This window comes from Nicotiana tabacum, chromosome 4 (genome assembly GCF_000715075.1).
Source record: "Nicotiana tabacum cultivar K326 chromosome 4, ASM71507v2, whole genome shotgun sequence".
NCBI classification, from domain to species: domain Eukaryota; kingdom Viridiplantae; phylum Streptophyta; class Magnoliopsida; order Solanales; family Solanaceae; genus Nicotiana; species Nicotiana tabacum.
Genome location: NC_134083.1, coordinates 58,308,337 through 58,327,568, shown reverse-complemented (window position 1 = coordinate 58,327,568; position 19,232 = coordinate 58,308,337). Strand labels below are relative to the sequence as shown.

The 19,232-nt window shown below is 39.6% G+C and overlaps 1 protein-coding gene across 1 annotated transcript; it reads left to right on the top strand.

The window, feature by feature from the left end:
- The first annotated feature begins 684 nt into the window (after positions 1–684).
- Positions 685–3,605, top strand: LOC142179940 (uncharacterized). The gene is made up of 4 exons (XM_075250840.1): positions 685–1,669; positions 1,814–2,064; positions 2,164–2,337; positions 3,084–3,605. The coding sequence occupies exons 1-4, from the start codon at positions 685–687 to the stop codon at positions 3,603–3,605; spliced, it is 1,932 nt and encodes a 643-aa protein (XP_075106941.1).
- Positions 3,606–19,232: the final 15,627 nt, after the last annotated feature.

The following is a 19,232-nucleotide window of genomic DNA, read 5'->3' as shown; positions in this document are numbered from 1 at the left end:
TTACTACTACAAAAGAAGGTTACTTGCATATGTTTTCCAACTGATTTACTGAGCCATCGCCACAAGGTTATACACGGATAGAAATACAATAGTCCAAGCCCAATCTATGGATCCGGCCCAAGTCAACCCTTCAGAGACTTGATTTGTTACAGCTGGGTTTAGTATGTCCTTTATAGTCTTTTCACATGACTTTATATTGTAAATACATATAGGATATTTTGTACAGAAGGTTTCATATAGTTCATTTTTCTGATTACATAGAATGAAATAATATCTCTCTTCTTCTTGTCAATTTGGGAATCTCACCTAATTTCATTTCTCAAATTCTCTCGATTTTATGATATTATCATGGTATCAGAGCTTGGAATCGTGTAGTTATCGACCAACTCTTCATTCCAATGTTACCCTTGAATGATTTTGTTGGAGTTCTCGGCGCCCAACGATTCTAGGGTTTTCTGTTTTGGTGATTTCCCAATTTCTGCTGATTTTTGTTCTTCTGCAGTTGCTTCTAGTTGATTTGTGGTATTTTTCTTCTGCTTCACGGTGATTTGATGATATTATCTGGGTTTGCTAGTAATGCCGGTAATATTGAAGATTTTTACTTCTTCGGCTGGTACATCTCCTTCCTCTTTTCCTTAAGTCCCTGCATTGAGTATTTTTGTGTGTGTGTGAATTAGTTCTAATATGGGGAGTGTGACTAACAACTCGCCTGGTCAAACGAGTTGGACTTCTAACACCGACGATTTTGATGATTTTTCTATTCTTCCGTCTCATCCATTTTACGTTCACCCGTCAGACAACCCTGATACTCAATTGGTATATGTTCTATTCAATGGAAGTGGCTTTGTTACTTGGAGGAAAAGCATGTTAATTTCGCTTTCCGCCAAAAACAAGCTTGGGTTGATCAATGGTAGGGTTTCTCAGCGAGCACCCGATTCCCCTTACTATCCTTTTTGGGAGCGTTGTAATGACATGATAATTGCTTGGATTACTAACTCTTTGTCCCGAGACATTGCGACGAGTGTGTTGGGTTTTAATACTGCCAAACAAATTTGGATTGACATCAACAAAAGGTTTGGAGAATCTAATGGGTCTAAGTGCATACACATACAGAAGGAAATTAATTCTCTCGCAAGGATCTTAGACATTGCGTCCTACTTTACTAAACTGAGAAGCTTGTGGGATGAGCTTCACACAGCTTATGTAGGACCTGTTTGTTCGTGTGGGGCATTACCTAAATTCCTTGAAGATCAAAAACTTTTTCAATTTCTTAGTGGTCTCAATGACATCTACTTTACGGCTAAGAGTACCATTTTGATGATGTCTCCCTATCCTAAAGTAAGTAAGGCCTATTCCATGTTGCAACATGATGAAAAACAAAAGGAAGGGTCTTCTGCTGCATCTAATCTCTCAACTGATTCTATGTCCTTTGTTGTGTCCACCCATAACACCACCAACAATAGACATTTCAATCAACGTGTGAGTTTTGATCCTAAGAAATCTGCCTTAGGAGTTTCGTGCAAGTACTGTAAGAAACTGGGACACACACTTGAAAAATGTTACAAGTTGCATGGGTATCCATCTGACTTCAAGTTTACCAGGGGCAAGAGGTCAGCATCTTGTGTCCAGACTGAGGGTTCCAAGACTGAGGATTCCAAACCTGAATGTTGTACACCCACACCTGCTGAAGTCAATCCCCATGGGTTTAGTAAAGAACAATACCAGCATCTCATGTCCTTGTTCTAACAAGTCCATTTGAGTCAAGTTGGACAAGACTCTTCTGGCAGTGCCTTTAACTCTGCAAACTTTGCAGGTATGCTGAGTAGTCATATTGTTGCTGCTGTAGGAACTCTTTTGTGTTGCTTGTCCCAGTTCAAAAGTGATCCTTGGATTTTAGATTCAGGGGAAACTAACCACATCACACCTTATAAACATTTACTTTCTGATATTTCTCCTCTACCTTTTCCTAAACTTATCACTCTTCCTAATGGTTACAAAGCAAAAGTAGTCTCCTCTGGTTTCTTTTTTTTGAACTCTGATATTACTTTACCTGATATCTTGATTGTACCACATTTTCAGTTTAATCTTATTTTCCTTAGCCAATTACCTGATCAAATTCAATGTTCTTCTGCTCTCTTTACCAAATGTTGTTGTACTTTGCAGGGCCCTTCTCTGAAGAGGCCACTGGCAATTGATAGAACTGTGAATGGACTTTACATCCTTCATTCTGAGGCTCATACATCCCCTACTCCATCTCCTGCTCTTTTAATATCTTCTCTCATTCCCCTTGTAAATAGTTCTCAATCATGCACTGATATCTCTTGTTATAACAGCAATGTGCATTCTGTTGATATGAATAAAACTAATATTTTCTGGCATCAAAAAATGGGTCATATGCCTTATAATATAATGTTGTCTATTCCTTCTCTTAAGAATAAATTTTCATCTAAACAATCTTTTATTTGTTCTGTGTGCCCTTTGGCAAGACAACAAAGGTTACCCTTTTCAGATAGTACCATAAAAACTAGTGTACCTTTCCAGCTTATACATATTGATCTTTAGGGACCATATTGTGTTAAAACCTACAATGGTTTCAGTTATTTTCTCACCGTTATAGATGACTATACTAGAGTCCCGTGGACACACCTTCTCTCTTGCAAGAGTAATGCCTTATCCATTATTAAAGCTTTTGTTCTCATGGTTAAGAATCATTTTCAATCTTCTATTCAAACCATAAGATCCGATAATGCGTATGAGTTGGGCAGCAGCTCTGAAGCTTCTTACTTTTTCTCTCAATCTAGCATATTACATCAAACTACAGTCCCTCACATTCCTCAATAAAATGAAGTGATTGAGAGGAAACACAAACATCTGCTTGAGACCTCTAGGGATCTATTGTACTAGTCTAAACTTCCTTTGAAATGTTGGGGTGATTGTGTGTTAACTGCTACGTATCTCATTAATCGATTTCTCTCTTCAACTTTATAGAATATTTCTCCTTTTGAAAATTTACATGGCTCTCCCCATCCTATGATCATTTAAAGTCTTTTGGTTACCTATGTTTTGCTACTCTTCCCAAGCAGGGTAAAACCAAACTTCAACCTAGGGCAACTACTTGTGTTTTCTTGGGGTATCCCCTAGGAAAAAAGGGATACAAACTTCTCAATCTTTTATCTTACTCTATCCTTTATTCCAGGGATGCCATTTTTCATGAGACTGTCTTTCCATATCATTCTTCTTCTCTTCTTCCTCTTCCTCCTATTTTCTCTTCTCCTCCTTGCTCACCTTTTATTGAGTTTCCACCTTCTGCCTCCTCTCAACCATCCCCTTCATTGTCTACTCCTGTTCCAATTCCTCCTCCATCTATTTCTGCTACTCCTTTGCCTTTGTCACCTACTCCTTCACATGTTTCTTATTCATCTACACCCTTACCAGCATCACCTCCTGATCCTTCTCTTAGGAAGTCTCTCAAAACCTTCAACCCACCTTCTTATCTTCAAGATTATATTTGCTCTCATGTTGCTCCTTCTTCTAAGGTCACTTATGCTGGGATTTCTATACAAGAGCCTCAATTTTATCATCAAGCTATCTCTAATCCTGCTTGACAAGAGATTATGTTGAAGGAGTTTCAAGCTTTTGATGCAAATAGGACTTGGGACATAGTCCCTCTTCCTCTAGGTAAGAAGGTTATACCTTGTAAATGGGTGTATAAAGTTAAACAGAAATCAGATGGCCCCATTGAGAGGTATAAAGCTAGGTTAGTGATAAGGGGGGATTCCCAGAAAGAGGGTGTGGACTATACTGAGATATTTTCTCCAGTTATTAAAATCACCACCATTAAATACCTTCTCTCCATTGCTGCCAAAAAGGGTTGGACTGTTTTTTAATTAGATGTCAATAATTCTTTCTTGCATGAAGAATAATTAGTCTGCAAACTTAGAAAATCCCTTTATGGCTTGAAGCAAGCCTCTAGGCAGTGGTTTGCTAAGTTGTGTGAATCCTTATTGTCTAAAGGGTATGTCTCTAGCAAAACTGATTATTCCTTGTTTACTAAGTGTTCTGGAGATTCTGTTGTTGTTGTAGCTATTTATGTCGATGATATTTTGCTAGCCGGGACTGATACAGTTGAAATGTTAGCCCTTAGATCCGTTTTGGACTCTCAGTTCAAAATTAAAGATCTTGGACCAGTACACTATTTCTTGGGCCTTGAAGTTCATCAGACACCCCATGGTTACCTTATCAACCAGTTGAAGTATACACAGGATCTACTTCATGAGTTTAACTGTGGTTCCTTGACTCCTGTTCTCACCCCTTTAGACTTCTCAGTCAAGCTCTCTCTTAACGAAGGTGATTGTCTTCCAGATCCTTCTGTATATAGACGGCTTATTGGCAAGTTGAACTTTTTACAACACACTAGACCGGATATTGCTTATTCAACTCAACACTTGAGCCAATTTCTCAAGGATCCTAGGGTCCCTCACATGCTCAGTGCTATTCATGTTTTGCGGTACTTACTGAATGATCCTGGGCAAGACATCTTATTAAACAACTCTCCAGATTTTTCTTTGGTTGCATATGCTGATTCTGACTGGGCTGCTTGTCCAATTTCCAAAAGGTCAGTTAGTGGGTTTTACATCACACTTGGGGGTTTTCCTATCTCTTGGAAATCCAAGAAGCAACCAACAGTCTCTTTCTCTTCTGCGGAAGCAGAGTATCGCGCTCTGCGCAAAGTGGTTGCTGAGGTGTCTTGATTGATCATAATTCTTCATGATCTGGGGTGTCCAGTTACTAAGCATGTCCCTGTATTTTGTGATAGTCAATGTGCTATTCACATAGCTAAAAATTCGGTCTTTCACGAGCGTACTAAACACATTGAAGTCGACTGTCACTTTGTGCGTGACATGCTTCAGTCTGGGACTATTTCTCTCCATCATGTTTTTTTTGTTGATCAGCTTGCTGATTATCTGACTAAAGCATTATCTGGAGCTCCTCACCATCATTTGTTGTCCAAGCTTGGTATCTAGTCGGCCTCCAGCTTGAGGGGGCTAATAGAAATACAACAGTCCAAGCCCAATCTACAGATCCGGCCCAAATCAATCCTTTAGAGACTTGATTTGTTATAGCTGGGTTTAGTGTGTCCTTTATAGTCTTTTCACATGACTTTATATTGTAAATACATATATGATATTTTGTACAGAAGGTTCCATATAGTTCATTTTTCTGATTACATAGAATGAAATAATATCTCTCTTCTTCTTCTCAATTTGGGAATCTCACTCAATTTCATTTCTCAAATTTTCTCGATTTTATGATGTTATCATACATAGTAAAAATGAGCCCAATATTTCTCTTTCCTAATTACTCAAATAAACGAGAAATCAAAATAATTCATTTCTTCACGGCTCGCCCTCAACGACTCCATTAATTGATCAATTCCTTCCCTTTTCTCCCAATAAAGAAAGTAGTAGAGGGTTGCTAATTGACTTTAGAGGAATACGTAATTACCAAATAGAAAAAGGAAAAAAAATCTTTAGACGGATAGGCTAGCGCGCAGAAGCACTAAAGATGGATGGAATGCTTTGAAATATAGCAAGTATTTAATTTGTTGCTTTATTTATTCGATAGTCAAAATTCACTTACATCTTTATTTCCGTTCCTTCCAGTGTATCTGCAAGTATTTCTGTAATTGGTAAACCATAGCTTAAAAGCTCAGATAACAAAGACTGACACATTGAGCAAGTTGATTTGATGAAATTTTGGTGAAATTAATATGACGAAGTCTATGGGTTAATTAATTTGATGGCCATCAGGTGCTTGAGTTTATCTTTTTATTTTGTTTGATGGCGTCTACGTACAAGCTACTACTATTCTAATTATCCACGTTATAATATCGTATTCAAGATAAGCCTAATATTTCTAGGGAATATCAAAGGGAAATCTAGAGCACCTAATCTGAAGGAAACAAACAGAATCTTCACTGGTCCATTTTATTTCTTTTCTGTATACATAATTTACTCACCCAAAGTTATATTGCAAAACGATTTGAAATTGGTTTCATGTCATGTCTAGGGGCATCAAACGGGCGGGTCGGGTCAGATATGGGACAATTAGAAAACGGGTAATGAAAAAACGGATAAACTATCCGATGCGACCCATATTTAATATGGATAAAAAATACATTAACCGGAGGATAATATGGGTAACCATATTATCCATAACTTCAAAATATGATCACTTTTGAGAAAATTCTTAATCTCTCAAACTTGAGAAACCTCCAATTTAAGGCTTTACAAATGTAAAATTTAAACACATTAATTATCCATCGGTTATCCATTTTTTAAATGGATAATATGATTCTTATCCATATTTTATCCGTTTTTAAAAAAATTATTATCCAATCTATTTTTTAGTGGATAATATAAGTGAATAACTAAATTTTTTTAATCATTTTGCCGCCCCTAGACTCATGTCAATACTCACGAAGACTTAAAATTGAATCCTACACGAGCGAAATCAAAGTTAATCTTTAGCATGTCATTTACCGCGGCAGGCATATGTTCTTAGGTTGTTGCATTATCATTTGGTCACTGTCAATAATATCTTTCATACTCCACTTTATCACTACATTCTTATATTGTCGCATTATTAAAAAAATCCCAGCGGAAAAAAGGAAGATGTGCGATAAAAAAATGATAGAACCTAATTACCAAAAGGTAAAAGGAAACCGTCCAACCTACTTCAAATTAAATATTTTTCAGTCAAACCAATAATATGCTTACAGCTGGTTACCAGTTAGGGCAGAAGTAGAAGATGTGATTAGCTGCCGGCGTATCACTGTACATACAGCTTAGTACACTTCTTTTTCTGATTAAAATATGTGAAATCTATAAAAGGTTTCCTTAATGCAGAATCCCGATGCAGAATCTCGATGGTTTTTTTGAACTCAAACGATCAAAATGTGTAGAAAAAAGAGATGGTAACCAAAATATGTATAACGCCCTTTTAAAGGGCGCTATACCTTAACGGTCGTTTGCCCGTTAAGGTATAGCGCCCTTTAAAAGGGCGTTATACGTGAATTTGAAAAGACGGGCAAGTATAACGCCGTTTATTAAGGCGCTATACATATTTTATAGGCCCAAAACCTACATAAAAAATCGTCCCCTTCCCTTCCCCACCAAACCAGAAACCCCCCCCCCCCCTTAAAACTTAAAAAACCAGCGGTCCCCTCATTAACGACCAAAAAAGCTTGAGTGGAGCCTACCCGTCCCACAAAAGTAAAGATTCTTGGTCCCACATCCTAGCTAAGGCGTTATCTCGTTGTGAGTTGCTCGTTTCGGCTCCAAACCACCAAATCTTCAACTTTCCAAAAATCTTAAATCGAAGTATTCCAACTTAGTTTTTGTTAAAACTCGTATAAAAAATCCATATTAGTTATTTTTAATGTGTTCTATGTTGTTTTGTGATTGTTTTGCGATTCAACTAATTTGTTATTTTTATCCGGACTATGATATTAGTGTGCTAAAAAAATTAGTAAAAATAGAGAAGTTATTATTAATTGTTAAAAAAATATTAATTAGTTACTTTTTACTGTGGTATATGTATTTTCATGAATGTTTTGTGATTAAATTTATTTATTATTTTTATCCGGTTTAGATTATTTATTTGCTTAAAGACTAATACAATAGATAAATTATTACTTTAGTTCCCTCTAGTGATATCTTGTGGCCTAATGTAGTACTTGTATTTGTAATGTAGTGCCCTTTTAGCGTAGTAAAATATTAGTGCCCTTTAGCGTAGTATCCTTGTAGTTATTGAAATTAATCATTTAAGTATCTATTATACCCAAAAATGCGTCAAAAAGGCTGATAGTTCAAACACAAACTCTGTACAATTCTAGTCAACAATCATAAGAAAATAACATGATAAAACAATAATATTTCATGGACTAAGTATGAGAAAACAAGAAGATTTCCAGGATACCTTGGTGCTACTGGGCCTCAAATATCGAGCCCGGAACCCATATGTGAATATTTAATAAGTAAATCTTGTATAATTATGAAAATTAATCATTTAATTTACAAACAAACATATAAAATAATAAACTAACATGTAAAATAATTAAACTAACATATAAATTAATAAAACTAATATATACAATATTAAACTAACATATAAATAATAAACTAACATTTAAAATAACATACATGTTGAGTGATAAATCGAGATATTTTTCTCATCATGAACACAAGAATTCAGGATATCTTAGTGCTACTGGGCCTCAAATATCGAGTCTGGAAGCCATATGTGAATATTTAATAATTAAAACTTGTATAGTTATGAAAAATAATTATTTAATTTACAAACAAACATATAAAATAATAAAACTATCATGTAAAATAATAAAACCAACATATAAATTAATAAAACTAATATATACAATATTAAACTAACATATAAATAATAAACTAACATTTACAATAATAGACCTATTGAGTGATAAATCGAAAAAAAATTCTCATCATGAGCACAATATTTTCAGGATACCTTGGTGCTACTGGGCCTCAAATATCGAGCCCGAAACCCATATATGAATATTTAATAATTAAATCTTATATAATTATAAAAAATAATTATTTAATTTTATTATAGTCAAAAATAAGTGAGTCATAAACAAACATATAAAATAATAAACCTAACATGTAAAATAATAAAACTAACATATTAAAGTAAAATAATGTAATTAATATTGTTTAATTTACAATAGACGACATGGAGGTTCCGCCTTTGCATCCCGGACCTGCCAGTCTGGAGCTACTGTTGTTACAGGGCGATCATAGGTCATCACACATATGGGAGGGACAGTTACTAGCCCAGACGTTCCGTGCCAGGAAAGTAGACGATATGTGGGGCTTTCTCAGGGATCACCCTCTCCATCCCCGTATAGTCAGACGCCTCCAGGATACGGGCTTTTATAGGATTGTGGAGCTCGGTCGGCTGCAGCTGGATTGGTCGTTGATCACGGCCCTGATAAAGCGGTGGCGACCAGAGACGCACACATTCCATTTGCCCATTGGCGAGGCCACTATCACGCTTCAGGACGTGGAGGTCCTGTATGGGCTACCCGTTGATGGACACCATGTTGCTTTGCCGAATGCCATCAGAGAGTTTACGGGTTTGCACTACATGGAGATGCTGCAGGGGCTCATCGATTTCCAGCCTCCGGATGAGACTGCACTGGTTGGGGCCAGTCGTCTGCAGTTGACGCCCGTCCGGCAGCATTTGGAGGCATTGCACACTGACATCACAAATGATACACCGGAGCTTCATATTCACCGGTACACGAGGTTGCTGCTCCTCCTTATGTTTGGAGGGGTTTTGTTCCCGAACACTTCGGAGAACCTAGTCAGCTTGAGATTTCTTCATCATCTTGAGCGGCTAGATGATTTACCTCAGTACAGTTGGGGTGTTGCTGTTCTCGGTTACTTGTACAGGCAGATGTGCCGAGCGAGCATAGGCACCCAGCATGACGTTGCTGGATTTTTGCCGCTGCTATAGGTGAAAACAAAGTCAAACACTCTATTCATTATAACATACCCAGTAAAAATATACCTTAAATTTTACGTCCACTTTGTATATTAGGTTTGGGCCTAGGAGCGGTTCCTGCAGTTGCAGCCACCTCTACCACCCTTAGCTTCGGGTGCACCACCTCTATTTCTCCCTTTAGCTAGGAGGCGGGTTGATAGGCGAGGATATGGACGAGAGTACGAGGCTCGACATAATCTCCCCTTATGCAGGGATTTGTTGGATTTGCTGGAGGGCGCACATGTAAATATATACCTAAGTTTACTTGGCCTGGCTTCATATGTGTTGTGTAGACTCACGTTTTCTGTTGTTACTTAATAGTTCATTTGGAGGACATACAGCGACGAGCTAATAGCTGGTTTGCCCGATTATTGCTCGGTCGGCCGAATTATGTGGAGCTCTTCCGTCCCGTTGATGTGCCTTGATATTGTGGAGCATCATGCCACCAAGCGAGTACTTCGCTAGTTTGGCTGCCCGCAGCTTGTACCGCCACCGCCCGCCTGGCATATCACACATTACCAGCGGGATGATCATTCCAGGGTGGACCAGACATATATGGCATGGCTAGAGGCGCAGATCGATACTTGAGACCAGCGACATGACCTGATTCCGCCCCCCTCCACCTGACCGGACGGAGACTGAGCATGATTATATGGGATGGTACCGCAACGTTACCTGACTTTTCGTCGGGAATCCCATTTATCGTGCTAGCGGTCGGTACGTTCCATACGCAGGGAGGTACGAGGCACTGGTATGTTATTTGATATACTTACTTATAGCGTTAACCTAGCGTTCCGTAATTTATATTTTACATGTTGTGCAGGCTATTGGCCTACATCTGTTCCACCAGTTAGGACTGTAGATACAGCAACATACCGGCGAGGGAGCAGCCGCTTTGCACGAGTATGGCTGGCAGGTTACCGATCTGGCTTCCCGGACATTGAGGCGAGCCCAAGATGATGAGTGATTAGGATACGAGGCTGAGTATGTGGCTCCAGAGCAGTACCATCGTAGGCCACCAGTGGGGCCAGAACGTGGTCGACGTGACAGGCATGCCCTACGAGGTAGGGGTGTCCCATGAGGTCGTAGGGGTCGGCGAGGAGGTGGTCCCCAGCAAGGGGGCGTTGAGGCACCTGTTAAGGATGTTGGAGTTGATTAGCCGAGTGACCTCCATGAGCCAGACCACTCTCACAGCAGCATGCCGTCATTCAGCCTTCAGCTTCAGCTCACTCCAGGGACTTCGCAGGTGACCTCGTCCGCTCCATTGTTGATCGTAGGCATGGCCATTACGTGATAGTATTGGGATCAGTATTTTCCTGATCTTCTAGGTCCATCGACCATTGCTGATGATCGGCCGACACGAGATGTGGATAGTGGGCGCCGGCAGAGTTATGGCTCATCATCGCGAGATGCTGGGGATCTTTCACAAGCGCAGGTATGTTTGTATTACTATTAAATTTAAATTTATTTTTATCTCATTGATTAGGCATAAATATCTTTATTTATTTTTAATTAAGGCTTCATCGTCGTCTGTCACGGAGGTCACTTTGTGCGATACTGACCTGGCTGCGATGGATGATTATATTCAGGAGCCCGACGAGATCATGGTAAGATAATTTAAATTTTTGTGACTTAACACATACATTACTAATATATATTTCATATACTAAAATATCTTATTATTCTGTAGGTTACTGCTGGACCGACGGCCCTTTCTACCGAGCTTGCCAGCCCTACTGACGATCATGTTGCAGCGCATCTTGCGATAAAGAGGCGACGTAATGAGGATGATCCTGATAGCGTAGCCGGGCTGGATGGGATGCGCCTCAGGCCAACGGCTGCATTAAAGCATACAGGATGTGGGACGCATTGATTTTTTTTGTATTTTATGTACATATGACATTCAGTAAATAATAGCAACAATTTTTATTGTTTACATTATATGCGCATTATGTTTTTATTTCTCCGATTCTTCGTTATTTTAATACTACAACACAAACACAAACATATAAACTTAACATAATTTAAATTCAGTACAACTAATGAAAATACATGACATAAAAATATAAAGATAAAATACTACACTCAACACATACATGTGTTTGTTTAGTCATTACCGCCTATTATTCTCTGCTCCAACCACTTAAATTTCTCTTCCATTTCACTTTTTTTTTCTTCCGCCTCTTTTAGTTTCTCTTGCACTGCCGCAATTTCTCGTTGCATTTCAGAGATCTGGCGTTGGTATTCACAGTTCATATTCCAAACATACTGCAAACATGACTTGTAATATTCCTGGTTAATGAGTTCATCATACTATTCCTCAAACATACAATTATTTCCGTCATTGCATTCAAATAATTGTTGACACATCCAGTATATGTGCCCAACATTACCATCGGACCAACATGCCTTCAAAATTGCACGTTTGCCACAATAGCACCTTGGTTGGTCATTGCGTCCAGACATTTGTTAATGCAAGAAAAATAAAAAATTTATGGAAAGTTTTGCTATTTGTTTTGGTTAAGCGCAGATAATAACTAAAATGTGCTAGTTATTTATAGGCAAGACAACACACATAACGTATTATTTCACCGCGCTATGCTTCGTGTGCTAAAAATTCTTTCAGGTACAATACAGCTTTTTCAGAAGATAGCTTTTGCAGGCGATTAGCTTTTTCAGGTCGTTTTTAAATGGGTTTATGTTAGATTGTTGTACTGAAGTATTAATGTTAAATATTAATAAGATTTAACAGCAATGGAAACATAATTTTATTTCATATATTCTGCAAGATAAACAAGTACATACACTTATTACAACCACATTACGGAAACAAAACACTACGTGTATCCTTGATAGTTGGGCACATTAGATGAACTTCCACCAGGAGCTGGATTACCACCGCCACCCAAACCAGCTGAAGGACATTTACGACGGTCGTGTCCTATTTGCGAGCATATGCCACATTTGCGCGCATAAACGGTATCACCAACATCTATTTGGTTTCGTATACGTGTTCTTTTTTGCACCTGTCGTTGACATACATAGTCCTTGTTACACACCATTTTAAATGGTTCCGGCGGCCAATAATACTCAGCACCCACTGGCTGCAACTGCCCACTATAGGTCTTTAAGTATGCAGCAACACTATATTCTTTATCAACGTAGTTGGTTGGCCCTAAACCTGTATGTTGAAAGCACTTGATGGCATGTGAGCACGGCATGTGGTAGATGGACCATTTCCCACAAGAGCATAACCTTCTGGCTTCATTTACGGTATGTGTATTATTCCCCCGGTTTTGATGAATAGCGGTGCGAACTTTAAAAATATTTTGCTCGTTGCAATACTATAAATATGAATGCCAATGTGCTCGCCGCCTGTATATCTCAAATCTTTTCATTGGTATTGGCATAAATTCAACACCCCTTTCCATCAATGACGATGTACCTCTAGCCCTTTCAACAAACCTCTCCGCCATATGCTTGAATGACATCCGCACCATGGCAGTGACAGGCAATCCACGTGCAGACTTCAATAACCCGTTGAAAGACTCTGACACATTTGTAGTCAGAATTCCCCATCTTCTGCCACCATCTGCATGCAAAGTCCACTTGTCAAGCTCATGTCGCATCAACCAACGATAGGCTCCCTCGTCTTCCTGCCTTATAGATTCCATGCGCCTCCTGAATTTACACTCTTGGTGATCTGTTGCAGCCATCCACATTAAATCATGCAATTCCTTGTTGGGATATGCCTTTTGGAAATTGGCCTTCAGGTGCCTCACACAGTAACGGTGGTAGGCATACGGTTCCTGCCATGCACACAAATTCTGTACAGAACTTAAAATACCACCATGCCGATCAGATATTAGACAAAACCTGAACGTTGTTTGATAACGTGCTCTTTCAAGTGGTTCAAAAATAGTGTCCACGTCTCTTGGCTTTAATTGGCAAAAATAGCAAAAGCTAAAGGAAATATACTTCCATTAACATGTACTGCAACGGCGATCAACAGCTTAATATCATACTTTCCATAGACATGAGTGCCGTCTATGGATATTACCGGCCGGCAATGCAGAAAACCATCAATTGCTGGTTTAAATGCCCAGAACACATATTTGAATATATGTTCCGGTATTCCCGGACTCCGCTCAAGCTTCCATTCAACAACAGTCTCAGGGTTAAAGTGTTACAATGCAGCCAAGTACCTAGGTAGAGATGCAAAGGACTTATCCCAGTTACCATAAATAATTTCAAACGCACGTTTGCGCCCGAGAAATGCCTTTCTTTTGGTAATGGTGCACCCATATTCCTGGTGGACGGATGTTATACACTCTTTGATATTGTACCTTATGGATGCTTCAATGTGTGGAATCAAGACAAGAGAAATCAAGTCACCATTCAAGTTAAAATGATTCCCACTGAATGTGTCCATTTTACAATTGTGGTTGCCACTGTATTTACCCACAACCCACATATTTGTTTTCTTCCTCCTCACACGCAGCATCCAATTACAACCCGTAAACCATCTACGGCAGACTACCTTGTATACATCTGGAGATGACTCGCGTACCGTGATCTCACGATAATCTTTTACGCTGTACATTAGTACCGCCCTAGTTAGGCGCGTTTTATCGGGACAAAGCATGCCCTTTGACAGCATTGTTGCTCTAGATTCATCCCACATTGTTGTCCAAATTTTCGTCAGTATCCCTTGTGAGGGCATCCACATCCGGCATACTTAGCAAATTATCAAGGTAGATAATCTCCCTTGAATGAAACGACACTTAGGACTGGTACACTCTTGGTCTAACGGGGGGTGGAGCATGCTCCCTCATCAAATCAGGTCCAGCATTCTCTTCCTCCTCATTACCACCCTCATCAGGGAAGGGTGTATCATCTCCGGACTTATCGGCATTGTTGTCATAATCACTGTTCTCTTCCTGACTCTGTGCATCTGCCAGATCCCGATTAAATATATCATCTTCGGGCAATTGAGTAAGGACAGGACCTTCAGGATGCACGTTTTCACTGCACAACCAACAAAATAGCTATAATGAGTTACTCAAATTGATAAATACTTTACATATAGCTATATCACTTCACTTACAAATCGTAATATGTTGACATCCCATGATGGACATTATCCTGTTGGTGATGACTCCCCGATGGACCACCATGATCCAACACACCAGAACTAGGTATATTCCAACTGGGCGTTGGTTCATAACTTGTAAAATTCATATCTGGTCGGTACCCCCTGTGAAATATATGAGTGTTAATACAAATTCAATACAGCAAAAATAAACATCGTAACACAAAGAAAAAATGAGTTTACCACTCGTCTTGTGGATTATGTAAATTAGGAGAGAAATTATTTCCTCGCTCCTCATTCGCCCATGGAGATAAGTTTAGATCAGGCCAAACTCTTTTAGACGGAACCTGTTCAGCTAAAACCACTCCAAAATAACCACCCGATGACTGAGGGATATCCCTGCTTTGCGCAACCTCATTATTGCGAACGTCTTCAACCTTGACGTATATTTCCAATATTTTTTTCACAAGAAATTTCCGGTATTCATCCAGAGTCCTTAAAAAATCTCTCAGAGTTTCATCGTCCTAGATGTTAAACTCAACATAACAAGCAACCCCTTGCGGAGTGACAGAATATGGATATCTTCCGGTTACTTTAAGGTTCATCGAATATTTGCTCACACTGATTTTTTTACATAACAATGATACCAATTTAACGTACTCCGTTATAAGTGGTAACTTAACATGACACTGTGGAGATAAACCATAGGTTACTGAGTTATTCGCCACCACAACCCCACAACCTTCCCCCTCCCCCCAATATAATGAAACCCTTACTTTTCGCTCTTCAGACATTATGACAAAATGCAAAACAACTTAACGAAGAAATAATTCAGAAGACTTGAGAATATTTATGAATGGATTTTTAAAAAATTCTTAATCTCCTTAAATAGGGCAAAAACCAGTCCGGGGGTATAATATTTTTAGGTATAGCGCCTTAAATAAGGGTGCTATACCTAGTTGAATTATTTTTATGTCAGTTAAGCCTAGAAGAATTATTTTTGGGCCTATAAAATATGTATAGCGCCTTAATAAACGGCGTTATACTTGCCCGTCTTTTCAAATTCACGTATAACGCCCTTTTAAAGGGCGCTATACCTTAACGGGCAAACGGCCATTAAGGCATAGTGCCCTTTAAAAGGGCGTTATACATATTTTGGTCACTATATTTTTTTTCCACACATTTTAGTCGTTTGAGTCCAAAAGAACCACATTTTGGTTCCGGACTCCCTCAATGCATGGTGACAAACAAGTATCTTTTCCTTTTCTTTTTCTCTTTGTTATGTCCCTATACCAATCACCATTGGTGCATGCATGGCCTCAGCTCCCTAGTACATAAATGTTACAATCACTAATTATTAAAAGTACGCAATAGTTAAACCATTGGATAGGAGATGGGACATTAACTGCGGCGGCTCGATAAGAAGGGTAGCCTAAAGCCAAATTTTAATTGAGGACCTTATATTTTATTTTTTAAAATATTATATATTTTTATTTGATTTTTTTAGTTTTTTAAGATGTAAAGTTGTTAATGATTCGTTTATAAAACATTTAATCTATCTAGAGATATTTTTTTTATCTTAGGTAATAGAATCTAATTCAAAAGGTCTAGCTGACACTTTCAAATATTTTGACATTTCAATACACTTACTGCAATGCTTGAAATCTGAGTGAAGAAATAAATAAAGAATGCACAATGTAATTTATTCCATTATACTCTTGTTTACCCTAAAAATTGAGTAACAATTAAACTTGTATTGTGGTCTTAAGGATATATGATCTAAACCAGCACCAATTGATAAACAACGAATTAAATAGATAACTTGGACAATAAAATAAATCAAACCGGTCTGCAAACGATGCCTTGACCTCGATTCGAAGTAGTATCGAGGTTAATTAATAAGAACAATATAGGATAGAACAAACAGCGATGAATAGTGATGAACAAAGAAAACAACGTACAATATATATGTATATCCTTATCAGTGAATAATCTATTTTCACAAGTGAATGGGATCCCTCTTTATATAATAGAGGAATCCTAAATAAGGTAAAACTCTAATAACGGAAGTAGATCCCATGATTGGCGTTAATAACCGCTTTGATTTGATCTGTTCCGGGATTTTCGCCCTGACTTTCAACCGGTTACTGATATCTCTCCATTTCGTTATTACGTATTACTCAAAGTCAATCATGCTCGATCTCGATTTCTGGTGGCCTCGATCTCAATGGTCACTTCGATCTCCAGGTGTGACATTCTATCTTCGAGCTCGAGCTCGAGCCCGATCTATTATAAGGTTATCCTCGAGGCAACTCCCCTGCCAACGAAATCGGGTATGCTCGATTTCGACCGTATACAGATAGTCCCCTCATTTTTTGGAGTGTAACGAGAAGAAACGAATTTGAGACTTTGATTTAATACCTCGATCAATTATGACGTCAACATCGTGATATAAGCGACAGAAGCAATTGAAGCATCGCGTCTGCGCAGTTCCCAAGGTCATTAATTAATGCTAGTTGATAGTCGGCCAACAGTGCTTTCAAACCGTCAAAGTGGCTATTATAAATAGACCACCTTCATAATTTTTTCAAACTTTACTTTCAAACTTCTTCTAATCTTCAAAAACTCTTCTATTCTCTTCAAGTTCATCAACTTTGTCGGTTTCCATTTGCCAATCTCTTATTAAAATGCAAATTCCGCCTTTTCCTTCCCTAAACCTCATATAGCAATGGCAAAAACATCAAAGACCGTTCCTCAAGAAGAAAAGGCCTCCTCATCGCGGTCGGCCAGTGACAAAACACCGGTGGAGCCACATATCGAAGAGTGCATCCTCGGGCCATGTGAACTTACTTCTGACTTTAAAGTCGAATGACCTTCTTCGGTTCCTGACCGATGCGAGCCCATGTCTAGATACATCTGTTCGATATCCGAAGGTGATCTCGAGCAGGTGAAAAAGGACTTCCACTGGAAGAATAAAGAGGTGGTGATTCCTACCCCCGAAGAGGACATCACCACTCATGTGAAAGGGTTCTTAAGTGTATATACTTACCCTTTCATACTTGGTTCCATCGATCCCGTCATAATCGACTTCTGCCACCAATACCGGGTAACCCTAGGCCAGATCTATCCCTCTTTTTGGCGTATTATCATTTTGCTCAGATTCTTCTCGAGCAAGATCGAGGGGATGTCTTTCACCCTCGATCATCTTATTAGGCTATACAGCCCCCGTCTTTATCAGGGCAGACTGATAAGGCTTTAGCGCCGGGCCACGAAGGTGCTATTCTCGAGCATAGACGAGGACAAGGACCAAGGATGGATGTGTCGGTTTGTCCGAGTCAGGACCTCCGACTTAATCCCCGCCGAGAAGATTCCATTCCCTGAAGAATGGAACATGAAGCATAATTAGAACTTCACCGATAATGTTTGATTATTTGTTATGTTTCCTTTACCTCTTCTCATCTATATTCTTCTTTATGGTACAGCTTCCCCCTGGTTTCTTGGTGCAGTCCCGGACCTTGCAGGTTGGGTTCGACAAGTGGTTTCAACCTCTTCGTATGCAGAGTGCTCGTGGCGCGATTTGGCCAAGGGTCGATGGGAGGCCAAAAATCATGGTAAGTTCCCCTGTCCGTGTTTGATGATTTCCTGTGAAATACTTCTTTTTAACTTTAATTCTTCTTATACAGGTCTTAGAGATAATATTGTCATGAGGACGCCTCCCCTTGGGGAAGAGGAGCCCCCCAAGCCGACCAAAGACAAGAAAAGGAGAAGGGCCTCATCTCTAGATACCCCAAAGCCCAAGAAAAGCAGGGCTCGAAAGTCGAAGACTGATCCCCTTGTTCTGTCTGCCGATGTAGTCCAAATGCTACGAGATGAAGACAAGAAGAGAGAAGATGCCGACTGCCTGCTGGTGGCTCGGAAGAGGGAAGGCGTTGAAGCTTCAAGAACTGCTGAGCCGGTGACGGTCGAGGAGGTTCAGCCGCAGATCGAGGTGATCTCGGGGGAAGGTCCGAACAAAGTCCCCGAATCATCGGCTATTGATGATGCCTCCTGCCGTGATGAGCAACCGGCGGGTGTGCCCGAAGGGTCTAGTTCTGAGGCCCTTCAAAGAGAAGGGAATGCCCCAAGTAACTCACTTGGGGAAATTAACATTGATGATTCGCCGCCCGGCCCCATGTTCTCTGAGGGGCACTTTCGGGATGCCCGGTCCATGGGGACCCCTGATATGGGGTCGGCCCCCAAAGGGGATGATATATTTCGCGACTGCTTCGCGGGGGTCGATGATGTTCCCGACCTGGACACATCCCTCATTTTTATGAGGCTCAACGGCTTCTGAACCAAGTGAGTTTTAGCCCATGTTACCATGCTTGCGTTTGTTCTTATTTCTCTAAGTTTGATCTCCTTCCTTTCTGTACAGGATACGGCGCTCCATCGAGAAGCGTCCTCCAAATACCGAGCTGAGCTGGCCCGATGCGAGGACGATCTCAAAACGCTTACGGAGGAGAGAAATTCCTTCAAACTCCTCTATGTGCACAAAGAAGAGGAGATCATGAGTATTCGA